The sequence below is a fragment of the Passer domesticus genome, chromosome 15 (genome assembly GCF_036417665.1).
Source record: "Passer domesticus isolate bPasDom1 chromosome 15, bPasDom1.hap1, whole genome shotgun sequence".
NCBI classification, from domain to species: domain Eukaryota; kingdom Metazoa; phylum Chordata; class Aves; order Passeriformes; family Passeridae; genus Passer; species Passer domesticus.
Window position 1 is genome coordinate 13,664,668 of NC_087488.1, and position 25,109 is coordinate 13,689,776.

General features: G+C 49.0%; 1 protein-coding gene and 1 long non-coding RNA gene across 3 annotated transcripts; both read right to left on the reverse strand.

Moving 5' to 3' along the window:
* Positions 1–172: 172 nt before the first annotated feature.
* Positions 173–23,564, reverse strand: FBXL18 (F-box and leucine rich repeat protein 18). Of its 2 annotated transcripts, none has more exons than XM_064390989.1 (5): positions 23,415–23,564; positions 22,618–22,818; positions 20,265–21,805; positions 17,498–17,716; positions 173–5,828 (listed from the first exon to the last, which is right to left on the reverse strand). In XM_064390989.1, exons 1-5 carry the CDS (start codon positions 23,430–23,432, stop codon positions 5,672–5,674), a joined length of 2,136 nt encoding a protein of 711 aa, XP_064247059.1. In that variant the 5' UTR covers positions 23,433–23,564; the 3' UTR covers positions 173–5,671. The 2 variants fall into 2 exon arrangements, with proteins under 2 accessions (XP_064247059.1, XP_064247058.1); XM_064390988.1 differs by lacking the exon at positions 23,415–23,564 and adding an exon at positions 22,945–23,175.
* LOC135281799 (uncharacterized) lies at positions 5,835–15,861 on the reverse strand. Its single transcript, XR_010348290.1, has 4 exons — positions 15,790–15,861; positions 12,473–14,147; positions 12,199–12,275; positions 5,835–6,334 (listed from the first exon to the last, which is right to left on the reverse strand). It is a non-coding gene; the product is annotated as an uncharacterized LOC135281799 (long non-coding RNA).
* Positions 23,565–25,109: the final 1,545 nt, after the last annotated feature.

Below are 25,109 nucleotides of genomic sequence, written 5' to 3' on the forward strand. Positions count from 1 at the left end.
AGCCCCAAAAGTGCTCATCCCAGCACTCCCAGTGACACTGCACAGCTCCCAGTGCAGACTGGGGCTGCACCCTGCCCACACACACCTTACCTGGCACTGCCAAAGTGCTCCCCGTGGGAGGGTGGCTTTGGGCTCCACACCGAGAGGGAGGCAGGAGGCAAGGAGACAGAGCTGCTTCCAAATGTTCCACTCTTTATTTGAAGTTTTACATGCCACCAGCGTACATGAAAGTTGCACATCCAGAACTGGACTCACTACGAGGACAAAGGGCCAGATGCAAACACAAGTGTCAAACAAGCAGAGGAGCCCCAGGAGCCTGCAGGGATCTGGGACCAGGCTGTCACCCTGATGGCACTTGGGGTGTCAGAGGTGAACCCCCAGTTTTAGTACCACCTCCCTTTGCCATCTTCGGAGTTGTGAGCTGGGTCTTCTCTCCCAGCGTGGCACCGTTCCCTCTCAAGGAGCTAAAAAGAATTTTTGGTCATATCTCTACCAGAATTGGGGGTGTTTGGAGACCAACTGCCCATTTAATGCTTTCCTGAATTCCCCTTTCTATCAATGCCAGCAGTTTTTACAAGGAGAAACAATTTCCACCCGCTGTTTAGAGGGAGAGACGACAGAAATAGGGACTCTTACACTGACATTTTATTTTCAAAGAAAGTTTTGATAGAAAAACATTTTCCCCAGCAGCCTTGGGCAGGGAGTTGCAGCTTCCACTTCAAAGGACAAACTTCAAAAACAAATCCAGTGTCCTAATGGTTTTGTGCTACATTACTTAATTGTCATACAGCTAATTAGCAATGCCTGATTTCACATTCTCTGTACATAGATGAAGTTCACAAAAGAAGGGGCTACTTAAAAGAATAAATAAAACAAGGCACCAGGCAGCCAGGCTCCGACAACATTAACATAAAATGTTACATTTTACTATTTAAAAAACTGAAATAAAACCCCCATCATGATTAAACCTATATTGATCTGCCTTCCTTCAGATCTCAGAGCTTTGGATCTCTGCAAGGAAAGGGGGAGAACACAACATGGCAAGCGGGGGCTTAGCCTGTGCCTCTGTGTATGTATTTCACCAGCGTGCAGCAGAGATCTTTAAAATTCTAATTATTTCCCTATCACCAAGTAAGATTGGGATCAATAGATGGTACAGACTGACCCCTTTCCTCCAGTGTCAGGGGGAAATTAAAAAAAAAGAAAGGGGAGGGCGAGCTGAGAGCGTCAGAGGTCAATGCCACAAAACAATAGATATTGATGTCTCCATTCATTTCAAACAGCGGAAAGGTCAATGCCTCCCTTGCTTCATGTTTTATGGCTGAAATCCTGCTGCTAACAGCAACAATGTTAGTAGTCAGACCTCATCCATCCTTTTTTATTATTATGATTATTTCTAACCAGGTTAGCCATTTTGAAAATTTGACGAAAGCTGGGAGCAGCAGTGGGGGGCTGGGGAGGAGGAGGAGAGGGGGAGCTGGCCTGGAAATTAATGGAAGAGATGGTTTCCATTAGTTTTCAAGTCTCCCTGTCCCCCTACCTGTGCCCCAGTTTGTCCCTCACTGCCCCCTAAAAAATGAAAAGGGCCTGAGGCAACATCCCTTCACTATTAATCATTATTCCCTGTACAACATCCCAATTGGTTTCTATGGAAATGATTCTCCTGCTGGAGTACCCTGGCTGCCTGTGCATCTCAAAGAGGCAGGAGAGCTGCACTGGAAGGAGATTGGGCTCTGCAACACCCAGCACAGCTCCTGCTGCTCTCCCAGCTTTGGACACTCTGCTGGGACCAGCCAAGAGGGAATTGCATCCCCCTCAGTCAGGTGAAACAACCCCTCAGCACTGGTTCACTCCACCAGTGGGAAAGTCCCAAATTTCTGCAGCCCTACCCTAAAACAGCGCTGCTGGAAGGCAGCACCCAGCACCTCAGCTCTGAACATCCACGTGAGGGGACAGGTCCTGCTGTGCTCCCTGGGACCCCACACGCCTGGCAGAGGAGGAGGCAGTGATGGGAATTAAACCCCAGTGAGGGGGGCTGAGGCTCTGCTGCTCTCAGCCCACACCAGCCCCAGCTCTGCCCTCTGCTCCCCAGCCTCGCCTGGAGGGGAGGGTTCACCTCCTCCTCTTCCACCAGTGAGCAAACGGGCCAAGCCTCAGGATGTGTCTGGCTTCCAGTGAGATCCATGACTCCATCCTGCCCTGCCTCCTCCCACTCCCATCTTCTCCTTCTCCCTGATGGAGCAGTGACCACAGAGCTCTCCTGACAGGACACTGTCACCACACAGCCCCTTCTCCTAAGAGAGCAGTGGATACACTGCCATTTCCTACAGAGACCATGAAATCAGCTCTGCAAACAGCTGAGGAAGCAATCCTTTAACCTACACTCCTAAGAAACCCACGGGAACACAGATGACTTAGCTCCTCTGAATCCCCCACCAGGGTCACTCCAGACCCTTCCAGCCTGCAGGAACCAAATGCCACTTTGCCAAACAAGACTTTGCACATGAGCAGAGCAGCAAACTACATCGAGTTTTACACAAGAACAGAACTGTCCCAGAATATCCCTCTCCCACAGAACCATGGACACTTTGGGGGTGGTCAAAGCAAAGATTTCTGCTGCAATTCCCAAAGACTGGAGGTCTGCTTTGGAAGGCAGCAAGGAAAAGCCAGCAGGGACTGGGATCCTGCAGAGGCACTCCCTGAGAGAAGGGCACCTTCTGGAATTGAATTCATTTGTTTTAGACTACGGACAGCAGCATCAGCAGGCTCAGAGATCACCTCCTTAAATGCTCACAGATAGCAGGAGGGAGATTTCTGGAGAGATGGGGACAGAGAAAAGAAGGGGGATTTCATATTAAATAAAATCCAGGAGCAGAACACCCCTCTCTTCCCCTACAGCTGCCTGCCTGAGTGCTGAGTGGGCTCTGAGTCCCATGCACTGCTCTGCTCAGAACATATGGAGCTGTGTTTAATAGCCCAGCTCTGCCAATTGGGTACTATTAGGGTGGGTTCTTTTCCCAGTGTAAATGTTGCAGAATATAAATTGTAATTAACACCGATGCCAAAATAGCACTTAGAGAAAATAAGCACATTATTAACATCTGGTGAATCCTGCCTGGAGTGCAAAAGCAGCGGAAATTCTCACTCACCATAAGAGGATTTGTAGTACAGATATCAAGCACTGGCCCGGAGTTGGGGAGCTGGGGGTGGAAGGAGATTTTAGGTTTTTATTACTATTTGGGATGCTACCTTTATCACCTGTAGGTGACCTTTCCTAGCCCTGCTTATAACTGGCAGCATCATCAGCACTTGTGACCCACTTGCATGAATACAGATGCCCAAACATCATATCCCTGGCAAGAGAGTATCAGCACTATAAAACATCCCTGGCTGCTGCTCCCATCCAGCAGCACACCAGGCAGGTGGATTTGGATGTGCCAAGCCAAGTGTACAGCACGTTCCATCAGGTGACTGCAACCCCAAGAGCAAAGGTTTAACACCAGAATGGAGCAGCAGCAGTTCTCTGTACACCACTGTCCCCCAGCCCAGGTTTTCAGAGGAGCAGGAAGAGGTGAGCTGGCAGCACTGCCAAGCTCCTGCTGATGCCACAGCTGTTTATGCAGGGGAAATCCCCGCCGGGGGTGGGAATGGCCTGATTGAAACCAAACATCAGGATTCCTTCACAGGACTGAACAGGTTCCCTAAGGCACCAGAGAGCTCCTGCCACACCCTCCACCTTCCCTCTGCCCCGAGGCCAGCAGCACAAAGCAACTTTGCCATTGCTTCCAACAAGGAGGAGAAAGCAGCTTAGCAAACACCCTCTGCCCAGACCTGCTAGTTATCCCAGGAAAAACACGGACAAAAGCCAGGCAGAGCTGAAGTGGCCTGAACTGGACAGAGCAGCAGCTCGTGCTCCTGCTAAAAAGCACATCTGATGTGCTGAAGAGAGGGAGAAGGGGATTCAAACAGGTGAGTAATATGACAAGAGGTAGAAAGAACGACCTCATGGGGGAGAGTGGGAGGGGAAACAGCAGCGGGAGCAGGGCAGCAGCTCCTCACAGCCAGCTGCAGGGAGCTGGAGCTGAGGCAGAGCCTCGAACACTCCGAGTGCTCACAGCTCAGCTGCAGCATTCCCGGGGAGCCCGGGCTGGCCTCACCATCCTGCTGCAATCCAGGGGCTGTGCTGGCTCCCTGTCCTCAGAGGGGAAGGATCAGAGCCTCGGGAAAGACAGCAAACCACCAGGGGCTGGTCTGACACTTACCTGCTCTCTACTGTAACCTCTCTGAGCACAAGGGTTATCACAGCCTGGCTCAAGATTTACACCTGTGGGACACAGTTCCAGGCAGGCTCACATGTGGCTGATTGGAAAGTAAGGACAGAAAATCCTCCAAAGGCTAGGAGATGCATTTTATTCTCAAATCTATCCCATCAAACCAGGCTTCCTATGAACATGGAGGGCAGAAGAGCATTTGGGAGAGGGCATCTTGAGTAGGAAATGCTGACAAGGAGATGGGCACATTATCTTTGGACAACTCTGGGCCTCCCCAGAAAAGCAGAGCTCAACACATTCGGGATTTGGGTGAAGTTAGACAGCTCTGGTCAGCAGCTGCTTTGCAGAAGACAGACCTGGTATGCTAGCAAGGAAAATTCTGCCACCCAGACTTGTAGCTCCAGGAATTTGTAACTTGGCTTTTGGTACAGCTGTCTGATGCTTTTAAAAGTGCTCAGTAAATAAGGCAATATGAAAGTGATCCAGACCACTACTGATGCCTGAGGAAGTTCTGTGGAGCAGAGAAGCTGACTGAAATCACACTGTGAAAATACTTCATAACATCTCCAAAATTAGCATGAGCTCAAGGCATGGGATATAAGGACAGAACTGGAACACTACATTCCCATCTACACTGCAAGACAGACTGCATATAAATCAGATCTGAGCCTCAACTTATTCACTGTAGGCACCATCTACCCTAGGACAAGGATTTCCAGAAGAGCTGAGAACTTCTTCCACCAGACCAATGGAAACAGCACCAGCAGGAACATACCATGGTCAAGGTGTTAATGACCTTAATTTGTTATTAAAAAATAAAGAGTCCTTGTGGTACTTCTCAGTCAAAAAAAAAAACCCTTTAAATATCTGTGACTGCACGTGTGTGACTACAAATGCCTATTTGTAACATAGAAAAGATGTGATGCACTTCAACTGAGCAACACATTTTTGTGCCTCTGAGCTGCCCTAGGCTTTCTACTTTGCCAAAAACAGACTGAAGCAAAGAATGATTTCCACCAAAACCACAAAGCACACTGCCAACGTACACAGGGGCCCTTGGGACAGACACCAGGGGACACAGGGGAAAGAGCATTGTTAAGTCAGTTTCTCTTACCTTTAACTTCAGTAAAATAACAAAAACGATTCATATTAACCGCAAGGAAACACTCATCAGATTCCACAAGCCTTTGAGACATGATTTTCAGATGCAAGCAATATCCAACAGATATTTCCCCACTGCAAAGAACCAGCTTTTTTTTTTTTTTATTTTGCAATTGCACCTGGTTGAAGTGATTGTACAGCATCCAGTGAGGTGGCCAGGAGCCGAGGATGGGAAATCCAGGCCAACAAGAAGCTGCTCCATGGGTTCACACTGACTTGTCCTTTCCATGCTGTGGCAGTCACCACCACAGATTGGGAGGTTCCTCGGCCACTCTGCTTTTAAACAAGGTAATTTCATCCAGGTGCCTCATGGGGACATCTCTGATGACCTCTGTCAAGTCCTCGTGAAGCAGAGGGAAAATGACGACGTTTAATGCAGGGCGTTCTGCCTGGAAACTAAATCAGACACAGGTTATTAGGCAAGGAAAAATTCCAGTTCTCCAGGGCAAGGGAAGGGGATGGCCTGGGTATTGATCATGCAGGATGGGGGCAAGGAAGGGTTGTTCAGAGGAGGCAGGAGGAGCAGCTGGAACTGCAGGTCTCCCACTCTTCCCTCTCTGTGTCAGCAGGGAGCTCAGGCTGCGTTTGCACCCCTTTGCAGTGAGTCTGCTAAGCTGCCACAAGCCCCAATTGCACCTAAAATCGGGAGGGAGGAAGAAGTTTAAAAAAAATTAATATAAATTAAATCAAGACAGGTAGGTATTCTAGAGGATCAGAGATCCCAAGAGCTCTGCCCAAGCTGGGCAAGGTGCTCAGCGATAACAATTTAAACCACCTGCAAACCAGAGGCAAGTTGCAGAGCCATTAGGAAAATCAGGCCAGAGCAATGTCAGGCATTCCCTCGGGGCTGAGCCTGGGATTATCACTTCAGGCTGGGTTGTTCTGCATGCAGAGTCTACACTCTGCAATTAGAGCATAGGCAAGTTTAGAAAGCTCAGATGTGCAGATAAGCATTTAAGTGTGCTCACACTCACACACTACAGCTTTCTTTTCAATCCAGGCTGCAGAGCAAAGGAAGAGATTTGCACAAGTTAAAGCCATTAAACAATGAAGAAAGAACCGTACAGAAAAAGCCCAAGTGCCCACCAGCAAGTACTTTACATGACAGCAACCTGTGAGGAAGAGAAATGGTGTTACTCAGCGCAGTGTGACAAGAGTTCATTCTTTTAAAGCTGGGGGGTAAAACTGCAGCATAATGACCCTTGAGGTACACCTTAAGATAAAAAAGATTTGTGCCTCTTAGCCCTGTGCCACCAAGGTGTTTCCTCTGAAGGGTGTGACAAGGACCAGTTCATTATCACTCTGGAGGAGGCAGAGTCACACTGGCAGCACCAATCCCTGGAGGCTGAACCAAGCTGTGCTGGGCCCAAAGAGAAGCTCTCTGCTCCACAAACTTAGACAGGTGTGTGCCTGGAAGATTCCCAGCTCATCTTTCTTAGCTCTGAAATGGCCAGATTTCTGTCAAACAGTGAGGAAAGGTTGGAGATCCAGCTGCTGGAAACAGGAAAATCCCAGGTAGCAATGCAGCCAGCTGAAGAAAGCAACACGAGAGACTGGCATTTCCTGGGAGACTGAAAGGACATTCCCATCCACAAACGATTTGGAGCAGAGCTGCCAAAAACACAGCAGAGAAACTTCCATTCCCAGGCTAGCTGCTCAGTCTTGGTGGGTTGAATTAATTTGCCTGAACCTAAGTAGCTGCAGGAATAAGAATTTCCAGCAACAGAACTACCTGGGGCAATTTTATATCTCTCTGCATCACAGACCTGCCCTTCATGCCTCATGCCTAAGGGCTGGCAGAAAAGGACACGGCTCCCTGAGCAGATCTGGGGACTTGTGTCAGAGCTGTGCAGCTTCTTACTTCCACAGCACTGCCCTCAAGAAATCAACCAGCAAATAACTGCTGATCTGGGAGGCAGCTGGTAAAGTCTGCAGTGAAATCACATAAAATACAGCCAAATGTCTCTTTGATAGTCCCTGCTCTGCCTCAGCTCTTCGTGTTTCTTATCCAACACCACAGTCCTGCAGAGAAAATCATGTTAATAGACCAAGTTTACTGAAGTTCAGCAAAGGAAGAAACTGCCATCTCCCCAAGGGAAAGAAACTGCTTCCTTCTTTGTGTATAGACTCTCCCAAATTGGACCCGAGTGCTGCCTTCTCACCACGTACAAAATTGTAGTTTATAAGCAGCCTTTACATGTAGCTATAAAAACAAGAACCCAGACAAGTTTACATGATGAACTGCCAGCGAGACAAGTGAAAAACCCCAACGCAGTAAGTGTCCCTCCTAAAGAGGCTGGGTTTATACCAGGGGTTTGAACTTGATCTTAAAATAAGAGGAAAAAAAAAGAAAGCTTTGTGATTTTCTCCCCCCCCTCAACAGGAAACTGTATGTTACTGCAAACCTTGTAAATTCCATACCCCAGCAAGTTGACGCCGGAGAATTCTTTCCATGTACAATTTGCGTGATTTAAGGAAAAAAAAAAAATCAAATGCACATGGTCCACTATTATTCTCAGTTAAATGTGCGTGCAAAGCCTCTCCTTTAACTGCCTGTTAAAAAACACCCCGATTTTAACGAGCAGCTGTCATAATGTTAAACTGGGATTAGCAGTTCCCAAAAGCAGCCTCCCCCTGCAATCCACGCTCCTTTAGTCCTTCCCCGGAAGGCAATTCCTTTCTTCATACACCTGTCCAGGTGGGCTAGATTAACTGAGAGGCACTTAGAGCACTACTTCGAAAGGCCCCAGGCATGGGGAGGAGATAACAAGAAGGGGAAGAGAGGGAGTTAATGAGTTGCAGAACAGCTCCTGTAATCTTCTTGAGGGTTCTTTCCTCATTCCACACCTGGATGGACTTCAAACTCCACCAACCTCTGCAAAGGCATGGCTTGTAAAATTAAAACCCAAAGGACAGAAAGGATGTTGACCCGGGGAGACAAAAGAGCTGCAGTTTCAGACATGAAGCCCTGCTTTTTTTTGGTTTGGGTTTGTTGTTTTTTTTCAAGGGAAAAAAGCCAAGGATATGCTTGCCTGCTCTCTCCTACAAAACCTCCAGACTAAACTCATCATGATTAATTAAATGAAAGCAAGTTTTCTAGGCAACTGACTAGCAGCCCCTTCAAAACAGATCCTTTAATCACAAACAACCACTGGGATAACAAAGAAAACACCTCCTTTCCCTCCCCATGTATATTTTCCAGCATAACCTCTGGTCCAGCAGAATCAACACCAAAGCAAACACCACCCAGCAGGAATTTCCACAAGGAGGTTTCTGAAGTGTCCTCACGTGGATGTGGACACAGAGCAGACCTGGCTGGAATCATCCACAGAGCTGGGAAATGAATGGTGAAGCACACCTTGTGCCACAAATTCCTCCTGGCATCAGCATCTCTCTGCTCTTGGATCTTGAAGTGGTTGTATGTGGATGAAAGGGTTAATGATGCTTTGCTATTTGTCTCCAGAATTCTCCCAGAACAGGTGTGGACTGGACTCAGTGAGGTTATTTTCAAGTGAACAGCTTGGTAAATAGCCTAACACCACACTCTCAATTACTTCCAACCACTGTGGCAGGATCCAATATGTAGGTCAGGGACAAAGTCAAAAAGAAAGAGAAAAAGTCTAAAGCAAGGCTGCACTTTGATCAGATTTCCTCGATTTTAGCAAGACAAAAGAGTCCCTCCCTGGAATGCAGTTATCTGCTGGCAAACATTGACATGCCTCTCCAGAGAGGACAGTGAGTCCCCAGGAGATTCCACCTGCTGATAGATCCAAAGGGTAGCCCAAAGCCATGGGGGATCTCACCAGCCAGCCTCAAAGATGGATTACACCCCCTGCAGCCCCCTGCAGCACAGACCCTGTAAGGTGACAGCTCTCTGCATTAGGTGCTGCTCAAACCTTTTTTACTTATAAGGAAAGGATAAGGCAGTATTTGGGGCTGAAGAATGTTCTTCCCCTTGAGATTTCCACAAAAACCCAAGGAAAGTCCTAAGCCAAATCAGACATTTCAGCACATCCCACCTCACAGAGGCTGGCAAGCAGGACCGAGGGCATGCAAGGAGGGATAATTAAACACTGCCAACAAAAGCAGCACACAGCAGATGAAGTGAGGAAATACAGTGTATCAGGAACGGATCAAGGGCACATCTCTGACCTCCACAAACCAAGCTGAGCTTATGGAAAAAGAAGCCCTAGAGAAGGAGAGGAAGGAAGGAAATGAGAAGAAGTTTGATTTGGGGGAACTGAGCAGAGGTGGACTCTGGTTGGCACAACTCTCACAAATGCAAACCAGTCTCTGCTGCAGTCACACACCTTCTCCCCTCTCTGTTTTGACCTTCCCTGCAGGCTGATGAGCTGTTTTTGGAGAGGCACAAGTTTCTCAAGAGCAGAAGTTTCACACCAACTCACTTTTTGCCCTGTATGCAGCTTTCTCACCTACATGCACAAAGCCCTGTTAATCCTCTGCCAGGCACAGCCTGTTTTTACTGGAAGACTTGCTCACACCTCCAAGTTCGAGTGTGGCATCTGTCTTGAAAGCTTCAGCCAGCATACCTGAGCCAGCCTGGAAACTCCCTTCCTGCAGCATGGCACGGTGGAATGGAGGAGGTGCCAGGACAAGCTGGAGCAGCTGGCACTCACACTTTTCTCATCTTCTCAGGGAAGGCCAGGCAAACACTCAAGACTTGTTCCACTGGCCGTGCCCTGACCTCAGCACCAAGGAGCTGAAAATCTCTCCTTGCTTACAGTGACTGCCAAAGAAGCTTCTGCAGGAGCATCTTCCAAAGAAGATTTGGCCTCGCCAAAGAAAGTGTAGGTGGGATTCTCCCAGGCCACTTCCCCTGGGAGCAGGGAGAACCTTTGCCTCCCACTCATCCCCCAGAAGCCTCTCAGGGGGTCCAAACCCTCCCCACACTGACTCTAAAGCAGATCCATTCTCTAGTGCCATTCTCCCTTCCAGCCCTGTCAGAATGCCAGGGCTAAGTAGACTCTATTTCCAAACCTCAGAAATGGACTTGAAAAGTTCCCAAGGAAAGATGCTCACATCCCTCTGATTGCTCTTAACTCCACACAATGAGATATTTTTGCTATAAAGTGTTTTCCTTTAGGGGTATCTTCCATCCCTTCATGCCTATGTAGACAAACCAACATCCTCCCACAGCTGCTGATTTTTCCCCACTAAGTCCCACCCCTGCAGTCTCCAACCTGAGACCAAGGGGTGTAGATGGGACTCTGGAAATCACTCCCACACATCACTGCCAACTCTCCCATTATCCTCAACGCAGCTTCTTCATTTGCCACTGAGCTGAGCCACAGGGAAGGAGCAATAACACATCAGACTCATCCCGAGCCCAGGCAAATTACATCTCTCTGCTGTGGTTTCCCTGTAAGGCATGAATGGCACTCTGCTCCTTCTCCTGTGAGCTGAGGTTTGTATCAAACACGCCTGCAGACTGAGGTTCCTATGTTATTTTGCCAGCTGAACTCTGCATCACTCAAATGTGACCGGACAATTAGAGGGGGAGGGAATAAGAACCCAAAGAGCGATGCCAGAGCGCCCAGGACACGTCCTAGGGGAGTGCTCTGCCAGAGCAAGCTGAAAGTTATTTCCTAATCTCTTCCACAAATTAAAAAGCTACTGCAATAACTGCTCAATTAGATTTATTTTACTATGGAAATGCTTTAAAGCTGCAGTTAATGCTTCCGTTCAGCCTTTTACACCCTCATGAAGAGAAAGCACGACAGTGCTATTCCAATATTATTTCTCAGCCAAGAGAGAGAGGACAATCCTTGAAAGTTATTTCATGCACAAACCAATCTGCCCGCTGAGGAAGGTTTCAGAACTGAATTCCTCTGAAAACACATGAGCTGGCAGTTAGAACGAGGCATTTGGGTCAGCCACAGGAATGCATTTAAAGAAAGGGGTTTGTGAGTACCCCCAAAAGAAGATAAATTAATATGGCAAACTGGGGATGGTCCCACAAGTCCTGCTGGCTTGTAAGGTATTTAAACCCACTCATAAACAACATCCCTGGTAGAAGCAAAGGTGTCTGGGCCACACCTCATGCATTCAACCTTGGCCAAGCCCGCCAAGCAATCCTTGGGCAACACAATCTGACAAGGATGCAGTTTGTTATTCAGTCTGTGACAGAATGATTCAGGGGTTTCCAAGAGCAGGAAATGAAACAGACAATGAAAGCTTGAGCAGGATGCTAATGATTCACTACACCAGCCTGGTGATACATTAAGTCCTCTGCAATCCCACTTGTGCAGGGCTGAGCCCTCGGCTGGGTGGGATCAGCAGCCACTGCCAGCAGCTCTGGGACCAGCAAAGCCAGCAGCGTGCAGACAGGGGCTTCTTCAAGGTCAGAAGGAAGAGAAGGTGCTGAAGGGATGCAAAACCAGCTGGAGAATCTTGAATAAACCGTAGGAGCTCACAGCAGCTTTCTGCAGTGTCAGTAGGACTGCAGCAGTCGGGTGGGCAGCACAGAGTGATGCTGCAGGACTAGGCTGAACTCAAAGATCATCTTGCAATCACCTACTGCCCCTAGAGCCCCCTCCAACCCCCCAAAAGGGATTTTATGAGCCTGAGACCACAATGAGAATCCAGGTGAGCAGAATGCTGCAGGGATATCCAGGGCAAGGGGGAATACTTAGCCCTGAGGTGTGCAAAAACTCATCAGTGATAACTCAGCCCTGTGCTGAATGCCAGGAGAGGGACTGGCTCACTCAGCACTTCCCAACACTCCATTTCAGCCCTGTGCTCCCACCTGGAAGCTCTGTTTCTGCAACTGAATCTCAGGAGGCTGCTTCATCCCTTCAGCAAGCTCACAGCCACACAGGGCCACTGGAATCAGCAGCTTAAGAAAAAGGGAAGATCCAGCCAAGAGTTTCACGTTAAAAAAGGACAATAACAAGCACAGGGAAATTTAGGTAATGCTACACAAGATTGAACAAGAAGATCTAATTTAGACTGAAAGCTCTTCCTAGAAAGTGGCAGGAATCTTATCATGAAAGTCACTTCAAACCAAGCAGTGCTCATACCTGACACAGGCACAAGGCAGGGTAGGTTTGTGCTTCTCTTCCTCTGAGTTTGGATCCCCAGAACAGTGAGATTGTCTTAAATGAGAAAAATTCTCTGCACTTTCCAGCACTGGTTAAGCCAAGAGTGACCTGAGTCACAGAATTGTTTAGGGTGGGAAAGCCCAGCCATTCCCCCGGCACTGCCATGGTCACCACTGAACCACATCCTCATGGTTTTTAAATCCCTCCAGGGATGGAGATTCCACCACTGCCCTGTGCAGCTTTTATCAGTGCTTGAGAACCCTTTTGGTGAAAAAATTGTTCCTAGTATCCAAAACCTCCCCTGGCACACCTTGAGGCCATTTCCTCTTGTCCTGTCCCTGTTCCCTGACAGCAGAGCCTGACATCCCCCTGGCTGCACCCTCCTGCCAGGGAGGAAAGGCACAAGGATTCTCTTGAGCCTCCTTTCCTCCAGGCTAAACACCTTCAGCTCCCTCAATTTCTGCCCATGGACTTGTGCTCCAGCCCCTTCCCCAGCTCTGTTCCCTCCTCTGGACACCCTCCAGCCCCTCAATGTCCTTCCTGAAGTGGTGGGTCCAGAGCTGGACACAGGACTCAAGGTGTGGAGAGAGGTTGGGGAACAGGGGCAGAGAGCACAGGAGAGAACTGCCACATCCCCACTCTGACCCCAGAGCTCTGGGGGGATGCTGCCCCACAACCCCACACAGCCCCAGCCCATCCACCATCTCCCAGCAGCTCTCAGACTCCAGGGATTTACAGCAGCACTTTTGGGAGATGTGAACAGCTGAGCCCAGCTGCCCACCCAGCACCCCAAAACACACTCCAGCTGCACCATGGTTTTCCCCTTGGATTCCATTTCTGTAAATCACAGCTCACCTCTACACCTTGACACTTTCCCCTTCTTTATGAAGAATCCCTAATGACACTGTGTTCTCAGAGGGTTTTTGTTTTGCTTTGGGATTCTTTTATTTGTTTATTTTTATTTTATTGTAGCTTTCTTGATCTTTTTCCAAGGTGTTTTTCCAAGGACTTTTCACTGGCTTGTATTGTCTGGTGTTGTAGAGTCCTTGAAATCACTACAATGATAGGAGCTATCTAAACACTTCAGCTAAAACCGACAAGATTCTAAAGGCACATGGTGGAAAATAAAAATCTGTCCTTGAAGCCAAGGGGATATTTGCCCAAGCATTTCCCATCCCCTCTTCCAGCCTGCTTTCTGATGGCAAGGAAAGCACCAGCAAAGCAACTTCTCCTGCACATTTGTGAAGTGCCTGCTAACCCCACGTAGCCGTGCAAGCCTGAAGTCATCCAAATTCCTTGCCCGCAGGATTTTTGGGGCAGGGACATACTGGCACATAAATACTATTATTTAGCACGCACCCCGTTGGTAAACGGTGGGACCTTCCATGGGTCACAGCTCCATCTACTGACTCTTCCACAAAATAACACTGGAAAAGACTGGGAAAGCTCCTCATCCCCTTGGACCTGCCTTTGGACACACGGGAGTGTGCAGGAATTTAGAAACAATCCCAGCACGGCAGCTCAGCCCGAAATGGCAAAGCAAATTTACCTTTTCTGCAAAGAAGTCTTGGCACAGCAGCAAGTCTGGGGTCACACCTGAACCTCCAACCACAGGGCCTCAAATTGTGGTATTTTAGTGTTTGTGGAATTAGTGCTGCAGTGGTTTGAACAGAAGAGTTATTTAAACAGGGATAACACGTGCTTGGAGCTGAGCACTCCAGCAAAGTTTGGGTCCAAGCATAAAATGGAAAACATTGTGTTCATTGGATCTGCTGCTATCTGAAGTGTGGCAGCAGCTGAGCACCATGTGATGGGGGGAAAAAAATGTCAATTTACACAGAAACTGAGACTAGACCAACGTCACATGTGAAACCTGAGGAAGATCAGGGTTCAGCTATGGATCACTCGAGCCACATCTCCCACTCTAAGCACTACGCCCTTCTTATGTGCAGAGTATCTCCCTGAACCATAAAGGAGCTCCCCCCTCCCATTCACACTGAAAGAAAAAGAATAAAGAAAAACACTGCAATGATTTATCTGCCCAGAGGGAAACAATCTTTACAGTCTTCTCTACAGCTCAGAGGAGACCTTGCCCTTGCAAGCCTCCTGTTTGCTGATGAGGCTCCAGATGAGCCCTGTTCTGCTTATTGTGTTTCATTGCAGAAGAGCCAGAACTGAATCAGAGGCTTTTAATGACTCAAATACACGAATTAGTTTGTCCCAAAAAGCAGCAAACTTCAACCAGAAACTGCTCACCAGAAAGCTGGACACCACAGGGTCTGGTTCAAAGCTGTCACAAGACTAAGAGACATGAGAACAACCTCTCTTTTTCAGGCCAGTGGAACAGAAATACATAACACTAACCTCCTTTTACAGTAAAAAGAGACAGTTTGAGAAGCAGTTCAGGCTTTAAGCCATTGCTGTGATGCAGCACATTAAATTCCCAAGCTCCCATCACCACACCCTGTATATTCACCATGTTCCAGTACAATTCCACAGCTGGAACCAGTGTGTTCCCCCCAGACAGGTTCTGGCTTCTTCTGTTACCCAAACCCTCCTGTGCACCTACACTTGAAAAAGGACTGCCCTGCACTGTATTGCATTTTCAAACCCTCACAGCTCTATTTCCTGCAGCAAACTCCTGATACATGGCCAGCCCTGGGTCCCTCCCATTCCCACTCACATTTCTTTCTGTTTTAGAGGCATTGGGAGAATGCAAATCACTTTGGCCCCATTTTGCTGTTCAAAAACATCTCTCATCCTAAACAACACCATCAGCACAGCCCTAAAACAGGAACTCTGGCCCTCAGTAGGACGTGAAGAATATGGATCCATTGCCCCAGCTCAAGAAAGGGAGCAAACAAAGGCTCGAGGTCCCTCCTCTCACCTCCTCCCTCCCAACCACTCCCCATGCTTCACACGCAGCATCCACACACACTCCAAACAAATGGAAAAAAAAAATAAGCATAAATCCCCTTGTTTCATTCTGGCACAAGGAGAGATAACTTCCACCTTGCTGCCTGGTGTAAAACTTGGATTAAAGAGACACCAGCTGCACACTCTTAGAGGAAGCCATGCTGTGTCAATTGGAGCCATACCCACAGGTTTAAGCTCACACACAGATTTCACTGCACATCTCTCTGCCTTGGAGTAGCTTACAAAAAGCAGTCAAGAACAAGTCAATTCCTGACCCCATCCCAAGGCACATTTGTGCAGGGATGAGAATGGGATTGCTGGAGAAGTCACGTGGCTAAAGACTCACTGATGGCTCATGGAAGACTCCAGGCTTTGCTTACACATCATCTTCTGTATTTTGTTTCTTCCATTTGATTACTAGAGACAGTTGCATGAGAACGGGATCTTTGTTGCTTAGGAGAGCATCTGCTCTCACTGCTTATCCTCCTCCTGAAGTCATAATCTTACATGACATCAAAATCGTTTCCAGAGCCACCAATTACAATGTCACAGAGGATTATGACTTCAGGTGTAGAATTTGCAGAAGGAGCAGATGCTCTCTTCAGCAAAAAAAACCCCAAAACCCAACCTTCAAAAAACCCTGTTTTCATACAAGTGTCTCTATTAATAAAATACAAAAGAAGAAAATAAGTTTGACAGCCAGAACTGTAGCTAAATATAAAAATAGTTTTTAACATTTCCACCAGGCATCAGCTGCTCTTTAGAAAGTTCCCAGGGTTTAGATTATAAAGAGGTAGAGAATGTAATGAGAATCAGTCCACGACAGAGAAAAAGAGGGAGAAAAGGCTGCAGAATGGTCCATTTCTGCTCAGTAAGTGGACATTAAAATTTTGGACAGGGCTGCAGCAACACCTCAGAAGGGAGGGAAAATAAAAAATGGGAATTGAAGATTTCTGGTTCTTTCCAAGGATCCCCAAAGCACAGCTGAAATCAACCCAGTAATGTTTTTACAGATATGAAGCCCTGTGTAAAACAAACTCAAAGAATCCTTGTCGCATGACAAGGAATTTACTCAGATGTTTCCAGCCCAGAAGGACACAGAGGCTTTCAGAGGCAGCAACAATCTCAGGAGCAGTTTGGTAGGGAGCTAATACAGTCACAGCCTTCTCTGGATTTGATCCACGGAAACAAGCCAAGTGTAATAAGTTAGTTTGAAGCTGGAGGAAGGCTGGGGGGGAGGAGCACCCTTTAGGATGTACTAATAACGCCGTGTGATTTGAAATTTTTATTAGAGCTTAACAGGGCACAGCAACAGTAGGTGACAAAGAAAACAGGCTGAAGGTGGGGAAATAGCCTCACAGGAAAAAAAAGATAATAATGGAAAGTCTGCTGCATGGGAAATATTTTGTAAGATGACTGCCATTATTAGAAGATTTCCAAATGCCAAGCGTAATTAAAAGCTCTCTTTTCAAATGCAGTTCACGGCTCACACACAAACGTTTCCCACCACGTGAGCCTCAGAACGCTGCAAGGGGCCAAGCAAAATGCATTTAAGAACTGCCAAACGTGCAAAGGCAGTTTGTACCAATGCTCCCCCCTCAAGCACCCTCCGAAGAAAAAACCCTTCACAACAACCCTTTAAAGGCTTTGAATTGCGCTGCCAGGGGATTATCAGTAAGTGACATTTACAAGTGATTAGAGGACAGAGAATTATCTTAGTCACTTGTGAGAAAGGAGGAAAGCTTCAAGGTCAAATCTCTCAGTACTTAAATGTCGGCAGATGTTTTGTTTACACAAAAAGTGTCGTTTGATTTATGATGGAGCTTTGCATCCAGAACTCCAACTCGGCCAGCAGAACTGCAGAGAACATGGGTGGGAATGGAATCAAGAATTCATATAATACCTTCAAATATTTCACTGATTCACTCTTATTAAAGTAAGAGGCTACTTATGTGCCAAACAGTTACACATTACCTATTAGCTCCTTGGAACAAGAGCTCCAAGCCATATAAACCTTGGCAAGCCAGGGAACGGAGATAAATCTCCAACAGCTCCAGAAATGCCACATCCACCCTTTTCCGCACTCACCTCCGGACAATGGACTGCTGGAGATTTTTGCAAACGGTAAGAGATTCTCCCATAAACATGTGGCACATGATGACCTCAAGGCAGCTGGCCATGAATGACATCACTGCGTCAGACTGCAGAGTCCCGCTCCGGGAGACGATGCAAAGCCGCTGGAGAGAGGAGCAGTGACTCAGGGCCTGGAAGAACTGCGCTCCCGCACAGAAGTACGGCTGTTCCAGCCTGCAGGAATAAACAAAAACAGCTCAATGGGCAATTCACGCCTGGGATGCTCTCAGACAAGAGGGAAAGACACGGCATATTCATGGGGGTTTGGCAAATGGACTGAGCAGTGCCTCCAGTCCTGAAGGACAAGGGCACAAATAGGCAGGAAAGCCCACAGGGAATCACCCTGGAGTAACCCTGGTTTTGCAAGTTTCCCACAAAGTATGGTGGGTAAGACAAGCAGCAGATCTATTCTGGTCTCAAAAGCACAGCCTGGCTTCTGTACCTGACATCCACCAAGCAGGTGGTGTGGATTTAGGGGCCTTCTGCTCCAGTGTACAACCACCCAAACTGGTCAGATCTTCAGTTTACTGCCCGGGGAGAAGCAGCCATGAGAAATACACAGTGCACACAGGCTGATGCAGAACTGGGGCCAACACAGCGACCACAGCCAGCCCTGGCACAGGATCAGAGCTACTGCCCTCCCACAGGAAGAACAACCATCATCAACCCAACCTTTACCTTAAACACCTGGCTCAGGGAAGAGAGACAGGATCCTCTGTCACTGTGATCCAGGAGGACAATAAAATTACCCAGTGAAGACACACCTGGCCAACGAGGGGTCTGTGTTTTACCCAAGAGAACCCAGCCTGCAGGGAGCTGAAGCTGCTTGAGGCCTGTGCCACCAGGACAGCTCATCTGCTTAGTGCAGATTTACTACCAGGCTTCAGAGCACCTGGGGATCTCAGTCATTGGGTCAGGAAAGCCAAGAGCTCCAAGAAGGTTAATCCATTAGGTGATAACAAGCTGTCGGGCCCAATCTGATCAGGGTAATCTCTGCATAGGCTTTGTAGTATGCATGGCTATCTCAGCAACTTAATCCTGTTAATTGATAAATTCTGTTTCAGTCTCAGCCTGCTGTCGGGTGGCATTGCCTGAAGAGATCCTAAAAGCATACCTACACTTTGGGTAATAAGTTAAAATTCATATCAAGAGAACGGTCAGCCTGTTCAATTTTTCAACATCATTACTGGGGCACTGTAAATTTAGGAGAAAAAGCACAGAATCTCCAGGATATCCAGGTGAATCTCTGGGATGCACCAGCCACCCCTGCAATGCTGCCCTGCACTCGCGAGATGGCAATGTTGCTTTGGAATAGCCCCTTAAACTTGCTCCTCAGCCCGGAAAACTGGGAAGGGAAAAATGGGTGGAAACAGCAGGGAATTAGTAAATCAAAAGGAAACTACGTTATCAAGAGGAAGTGCTAATTTCTAAAGCCATCTTAAGCCAATATAAAACCTTAGACTTTACTCAGGGAAGGAGAGTGACAGCATCCACCCAAATGCAGTACAAGGAGCAGCCCTGCTGCAGCCCTCATTCCAGGCTGCCTCCCATCTCTACCGCTCCTGGCCTCCATTTCAAAGCCTCAGGAAGCTACAGGGCCTAGAACGAGCAAAGCAGCACTGCACAGCCAAACCTCCCTCCCCAGCCCTCAGTTCCTCCATGGCTATTTACTCTCCTCAAGGTTAAAGACACATTCACATAACCCAAGACCTCGAGCAGCCGAATTCCCAACAGCTGCCACCCCTCGGATGAGAGACCAGCACACTCCTCCCCCTTACAAATGGGAAGTGGGGGAAAATAAAAACCCTCCTGAGGTGTTTTAGCCCCTCTGGCTCCCCTCACTATTGCAGTGGATCAGGGACAGGCACAGAAGCACCAGCCTCAGGTGATGAGCAGTAATTTCAGCCACAGTAACTGTGACCTTGCTGTCTCAGCTGCACAGCACTTTGGAGCTTTGTGAACAAAGGGGGACAATGGGACTGACAGGTTCTGCAGTTTCACTGAAAAAGGCTGATTTGGGGGGAAAAAAGAATTAAAAACCCATCTCTCTAAAGTGATAACATTTGTGTTCATATGGACTAGAGCAAGGAAACCATCACAGTTTCCCTTCACAAGCACATTTTGGCTACCATGAAGCTCCTTTGTGCACTCTAGGATCAGACTCTTGGTAGGATCCTTGAAATCCTATCAGGAGAGGAACACCAACAGGACAAACTCTAAGTCTGGACTGTTTTCAGTACATTATAAAGAAAACAAAAAAATAAAGAGGTGAGATTTTCACACAAAGGCAGGCAAATATCTCATTGGGAAACCCAAAGAAAACTCTAGGTTATCTAGACAATGTAGGAGTCTCTTCCTTCCTGGAAATTTAAGAGGTGTGCATGCACAAAGCCAAAAAATCAGCAAAGGCATGTAGTATTTAACCAGCTCTGACAAGCTGCTAGCTCACAAATAAGCAGCATGCACTTTTCCTTATCTAAAAGGAAGGCAGTCACAGCACTTTTTGCTCCTAAAACACTGGTTAAAGGGCATATCCTGAGCCCCCAAGGACAACATGCAATGCCTTCCCATTCTCCACAAGTCAGGAAGGAAAACAGCCAGTTTTCAAGGCATTGCATCTACTCTGGACCAGAACACTTTTAACAGTAGCCACAATAAACCACACATCACATTCCTGGAGATCCACAAACAAAATGGGAGACGTTCAAGGGCAGCCCCTCACCTGAGATCTCTCAAACACTTGCAGTGTTTCAGCATGTCCATGAGAGCAGACATATAGACCACCTTGCCCATCATGCCCAGGTTGGCCAAGGAAAGAGTCCGCAGGTGCTGGCACTGCAGCCCGATGCTGACGAGCCCAGAGCCCGTGAGAATATTTGGCAGCTGTGCTAAGGTGAGGCTCTGCAGGTAAGTCAATTGGCTAATGGCAGCCACCTCTGAATCCCCCACGCTCTGTGCCCGGACACAGGGAGGCAACGAGTTCCGAATTGCTGGCTCGTTGCGGGGCATGGCAGAGGAGAAACTGGACCCAATGATCTCCAAGGTTTCCAGAAATCTGAGGCTTCCCATCAGAGCCCAAAACACTGAAGACTCGATCTTCTGATTTGTCTGGTCCCCTAAGTTCCTTGGATATGTCTGTATCCCAATCCGAACTTTCCTTCCAAATGTTTGGGGCACCAAATTAGGTGTGGTGGGAGGCTTCTCCACACTTGCACCAACATCTGTGATGGAGCAAACTGGTAGTGCTAATGAGAGCAGGTGCTTTAGCCTGGACAGGAGCTGGCACAGGTGGTTCCCTATGCTTTCAGAGCTGTGATGGTGAGCTGCAGAGAGGTTCAGGTGTCTCAGGTTGCAGCAAGACACTACCAGGCTTTCCAAAATGCTGCTGTCAATGTCATCTTCTGCTTTGCGAAACAAGGACTCCGGGGCCAGGCAGTGAACGCAGCCACTGAGATTCAAACTGGTCAGGCTTTTCAGATCCTTCCCACCATTAATGACCCTCTGGATCAGGTGCCCACCAGATAAGGTGCATCGGCTAAAGCTGAAGTAGAAAGGGTTGTTGAACTTCAAGTGTTGCAGGAGCCCAGAGCCGTTAATCCAGGCTTTGGGCAGTTGTAAAGCATCCAGACGTACATTTCGGGCCATGGAGTCCAGGAGGTTTTTGGTGGCTCCTGTCTCCGCAAAGCTGCCGGGGGCAGAGATGAGGAAGGCGTGGAGGTTCTCAGGGGTCCGATCGCTCAGCACTGCCAAGTACAGCCTCACCACCTCCTGATTGACGTAGCCAGGAGCCAGCCTGGCGTAGAAGATGCGGAGGTTCTGGTAATGGGGCACGTTGCTCTCGCCCACCATCAGCTGCCCCGAGAGCATAAACCCCTCCCGCGAGCGGTCGAGGATCTCGAAGTAGAGCAGCAGCTTCTCCAGGCTCGTGCAGCAGGGCACGACGCCGTACGAGGGCGTGTAGAGGGTTTGCTTCAGCTCCGAGACGCGGCTGAGGGTGGCTTTGCACTCGCTGCTCAGCTGGCTGGCATCGAAGCCCGGGTTCACGTCGATGGCCAGGGAGCGCAGGTGCTGCAGCGTGGAGAGCATCTTGGAGAGCCGCAGGGAGGTGACGTGGCACCCGGACAGGTTCAGCTTCACCAGGTTCTTGCAGCGCGTGACGTGGTCGATAGTGGAGCTGGGCAGCCAGTAGCACCCGGCCATGTTCAGCTGGTAGATCTCCTTTCCAATGTCCCTCATCAGCTGCTTCACCTTGTCCTTGTTTACCTGCACCCAAACAAAACCACGTTCAGTGAGAGACACGGCAGTGGTGGGCGCTGACTCAGTTTCCCAGCTGGAGATGGGGATAAAAGTGGATGGTATTGGATTAAGTGGCTCATCCAAAGGTTTGGGGATAGCAGCACAGCCTCAGAATGACCACACTGCTGGCAGCTCATCTGCCACGCTTGGGACTCTTGGGATTACACTTCCTTTTGCTTCTGCAGTTCTGCATTACAGACTGCTCAGCAGCTGAGGGTGGAGGGGAAAACCACCTCAGTTTTCTACCAGCAAAGCCATTTCAGCAGAACTGGCTATGTGCAGAAACTCAAATTGAAAGAAGAATGTTTCCACTCTTCTTCATTCAGTTTCCTCTTTTGGAAATGAGCACAGGGGGCTTTTCCCTGCCTGCACTGGCTGATGCAGCTCTCATTGAATACATCACCCTTCCTCCCCAAGCCTTATTTTTGTTATAACATGCACACAATTTCTGGTTTTGCTGACTGCATGCCTGACAGCAACATGCACAAGATATTTTTGCACAACAACACGGAAAACATATTTTGGGGAAATAGTAACTTTAAGGTCATGTTACGTTTTCACTGACAGTATTTTATAAAACTAAGGGAGCACAGGGCTGTTCTAACAAATCATACTGGAAAATAAATCCTTTTATGAAACAGCTTATTGTGTATTTGATTTCAGACTTCAGGAGCAGTCTATTTAGGCATACACACTGGAAAGTTCTCCTTCTTGGCATTGTTTTTCAGAAGCCAGATTTGTCTTAACGGCTAACAGAAGAAGCAAGCTACTCTCCCCACCTTATAGTCCTTCTGAAGCAGAACTGTATGTGTCAGACTCTTGTCAAGGCAAAGTGTTGCAAGTTTCCTGCAGGTTCTCCTGACGTTGAGGACCAGGTCTGTGCAAGGGACATAGCTGAGGATGTGCAGAAGGATCTCATCTGAGAACTCCATCAAGTTGACTCCATTGCTTTCCTCCTCACTCTCCTCACTTACGACCTCCTGGTGGAAACAAAAGAGAGGAAAAAGAAAAGGAGAATATGGAGGTAGTGCAAAACTTCACACGAAATCATGGTACTTTCACATGGTCTTTCACCACTGGCAAACGTTTCCATTCATTCTACTTACTTTGCAACTGGAAGAGTGACTGTCCATGATCCTTTCCTAAATATACCACAGCAACCTCCTTCTACATCCTTCCTGCAAGCGCCACCCGTTTCAATAACCCTTAGAGTTACATAACCATGCACATACACATCTCTCCGCGGCTCTATATATCTCTTTACCCATCCAGACACACACCACCACTGCAGCCCAGCCCTTGTGCAGCACCTTAACGGCGCAACCAGAGCCCAAACCGGCACTAACGCCAGGGCGGCCGCTGAGGGCAGCGGGGCTGCTCCCCCTCACAGCCCCGCGGGCCCCCCGGGCACACCCGAGCAGGGCGATCCCGGTGCCCTCCGTGCCGCCGAGCCCGGCTCCCGCCCTGAGGGCTCCGGGCTCCCGCAGCCCCGCGGCAGCCGCTGTTACCGGCGCCCCGAGGGGCCGGCGCGGAGGGGAAGCGGGAGGCGAGCAGAGCCCCACAAGGCTTGACTCACCTCCCCGCAGCGCAACATGGCGGCAGCCGCGCGGCCCCGCCGCAGCCGCCGCCGCCTCGCCGGGCCCCGCTGGCAGCGGCCGCGTCCCGGGCTCGCTCCCGCCGGCCCGGCCGCCTCACGGCTCTTCCGGCGCGGCCATGACCCGGTTCCGCGGCAGCGCCCGCCCCGCGCCGCCATCTTGAGCGCGGCGCGGCCGCGGCGCGGCGCCATCTTGAGCGCGGCGCCGCCATGGTGGGAGTGGCGGGGCCGGGGAGCCGGAGAGCGGCGGGAGCGGCTCGGAGCTCATCGGGGCTAATCCATCACCGAGCACCACCGTGTCAACCGGAGCAGGGCACTGAGGGCCGTGTCCAGGCTCTCCTTAGCGCCTTCGGGGGTGGTGACTCCGCCACCCACCCGGGCACCCCCTTCCAGTATCTGACAAACCTCTCTGTGAAGAAATGTTTCCTGATGTCCAACCTGACCCTCCTCCGGCACAGCTTAACGCCATTCCCTCTCATCCTGCCCATTGCTCCCTGGGAGCAGAGCCCGACCCCTGTGTGGCTCCTGTCAGGAGTTGTGGGGAGCCAGAAGGTCGCCCTTGATCCTCCTTTTCTCCAGGCTGAGCTCCCTCAGCTCCCTCAGCTGCTCCTGGAGCTCAGGACCCTTCCTCAGCCCCATTCCCTTCTCTGGACACGGTTCAGGGCCTCAGTGGGGGTTGAGGCACCTGGAAGTGGGCAGAGCACTCGCGGTGTGACCTCTCCAGTTGTGAGCACAGGGGCAGAATCGCTGCTATAGCACACACTATAGGATATAGAATGGTTTGGGTCAGAACTTAAAAGATCATCTTGTTCCACCCCCTGCCATGGCAGGGACACCTTCCACTACCCCAGGCTGCTCCAAGCCCCGTCCAGCCTGGCCTTGGGCACTTCCAGGGATCCAGGGGCAGCCACAGCTTCTCTGGGCACCCTGTGCCAGGGCCTCACCTCCATCACGGGGCAGAATTTCTTCCCAATATCACCATCCTACCCTTCACTGATGTGGAGAGGGCCACACAGAATCAACCAGGGCTGCTGTGACTGCTGCTGTGACCACAGCCATCACACACAGCCATGACCAAGGGGAGCAGCTGGCTCCAGCACTGTAACTCCACATAGCTCCTATCCCAAATCTCAAGTACAGACAGGACCAGAGCCCTGGAATTTCCAGTTACGTGTATGCTTCAGGAATTTTGTTCATAGAAAATGTGTTTTAAAGATGACCCATAAAGGAAGATGAATAAGTTGCTATTTTCTTCCTGCTTGATTGTTGCCATTTAAGGCCATGAATTACATTAAGGGTAAATTGGGGGTTTCACTTAGAAATAGCAAGTGCCTCAAGTCTTGATTATGTATTTTGCTTCTAGGCTTGTGAGAGAGCTCTGGAGTCAAAGAGGAAAACCATTTTTAGCTCTTAGATGAGAGAGAGCCTCTGCAGAGGATCTGTACCTGCTTTGTTTGTCATGTGTTTCACTTAAATAAAAGGTAATCACAAATTAAATCCGGAGGCCTTTCAGTCAAGACCGACTTGTTTGACATCTGGGAAAAACACCAACCTACCATATTTGCAGTCACCAGGGAAAGCACAGACCAGGGTGGAGGAGACCTGCATTTCCAATGCAAATGATAAATAAAACCAGCAGTGAGTCCCAAAGGCAGAGGGAAGGCCCTGCCCAGAGAG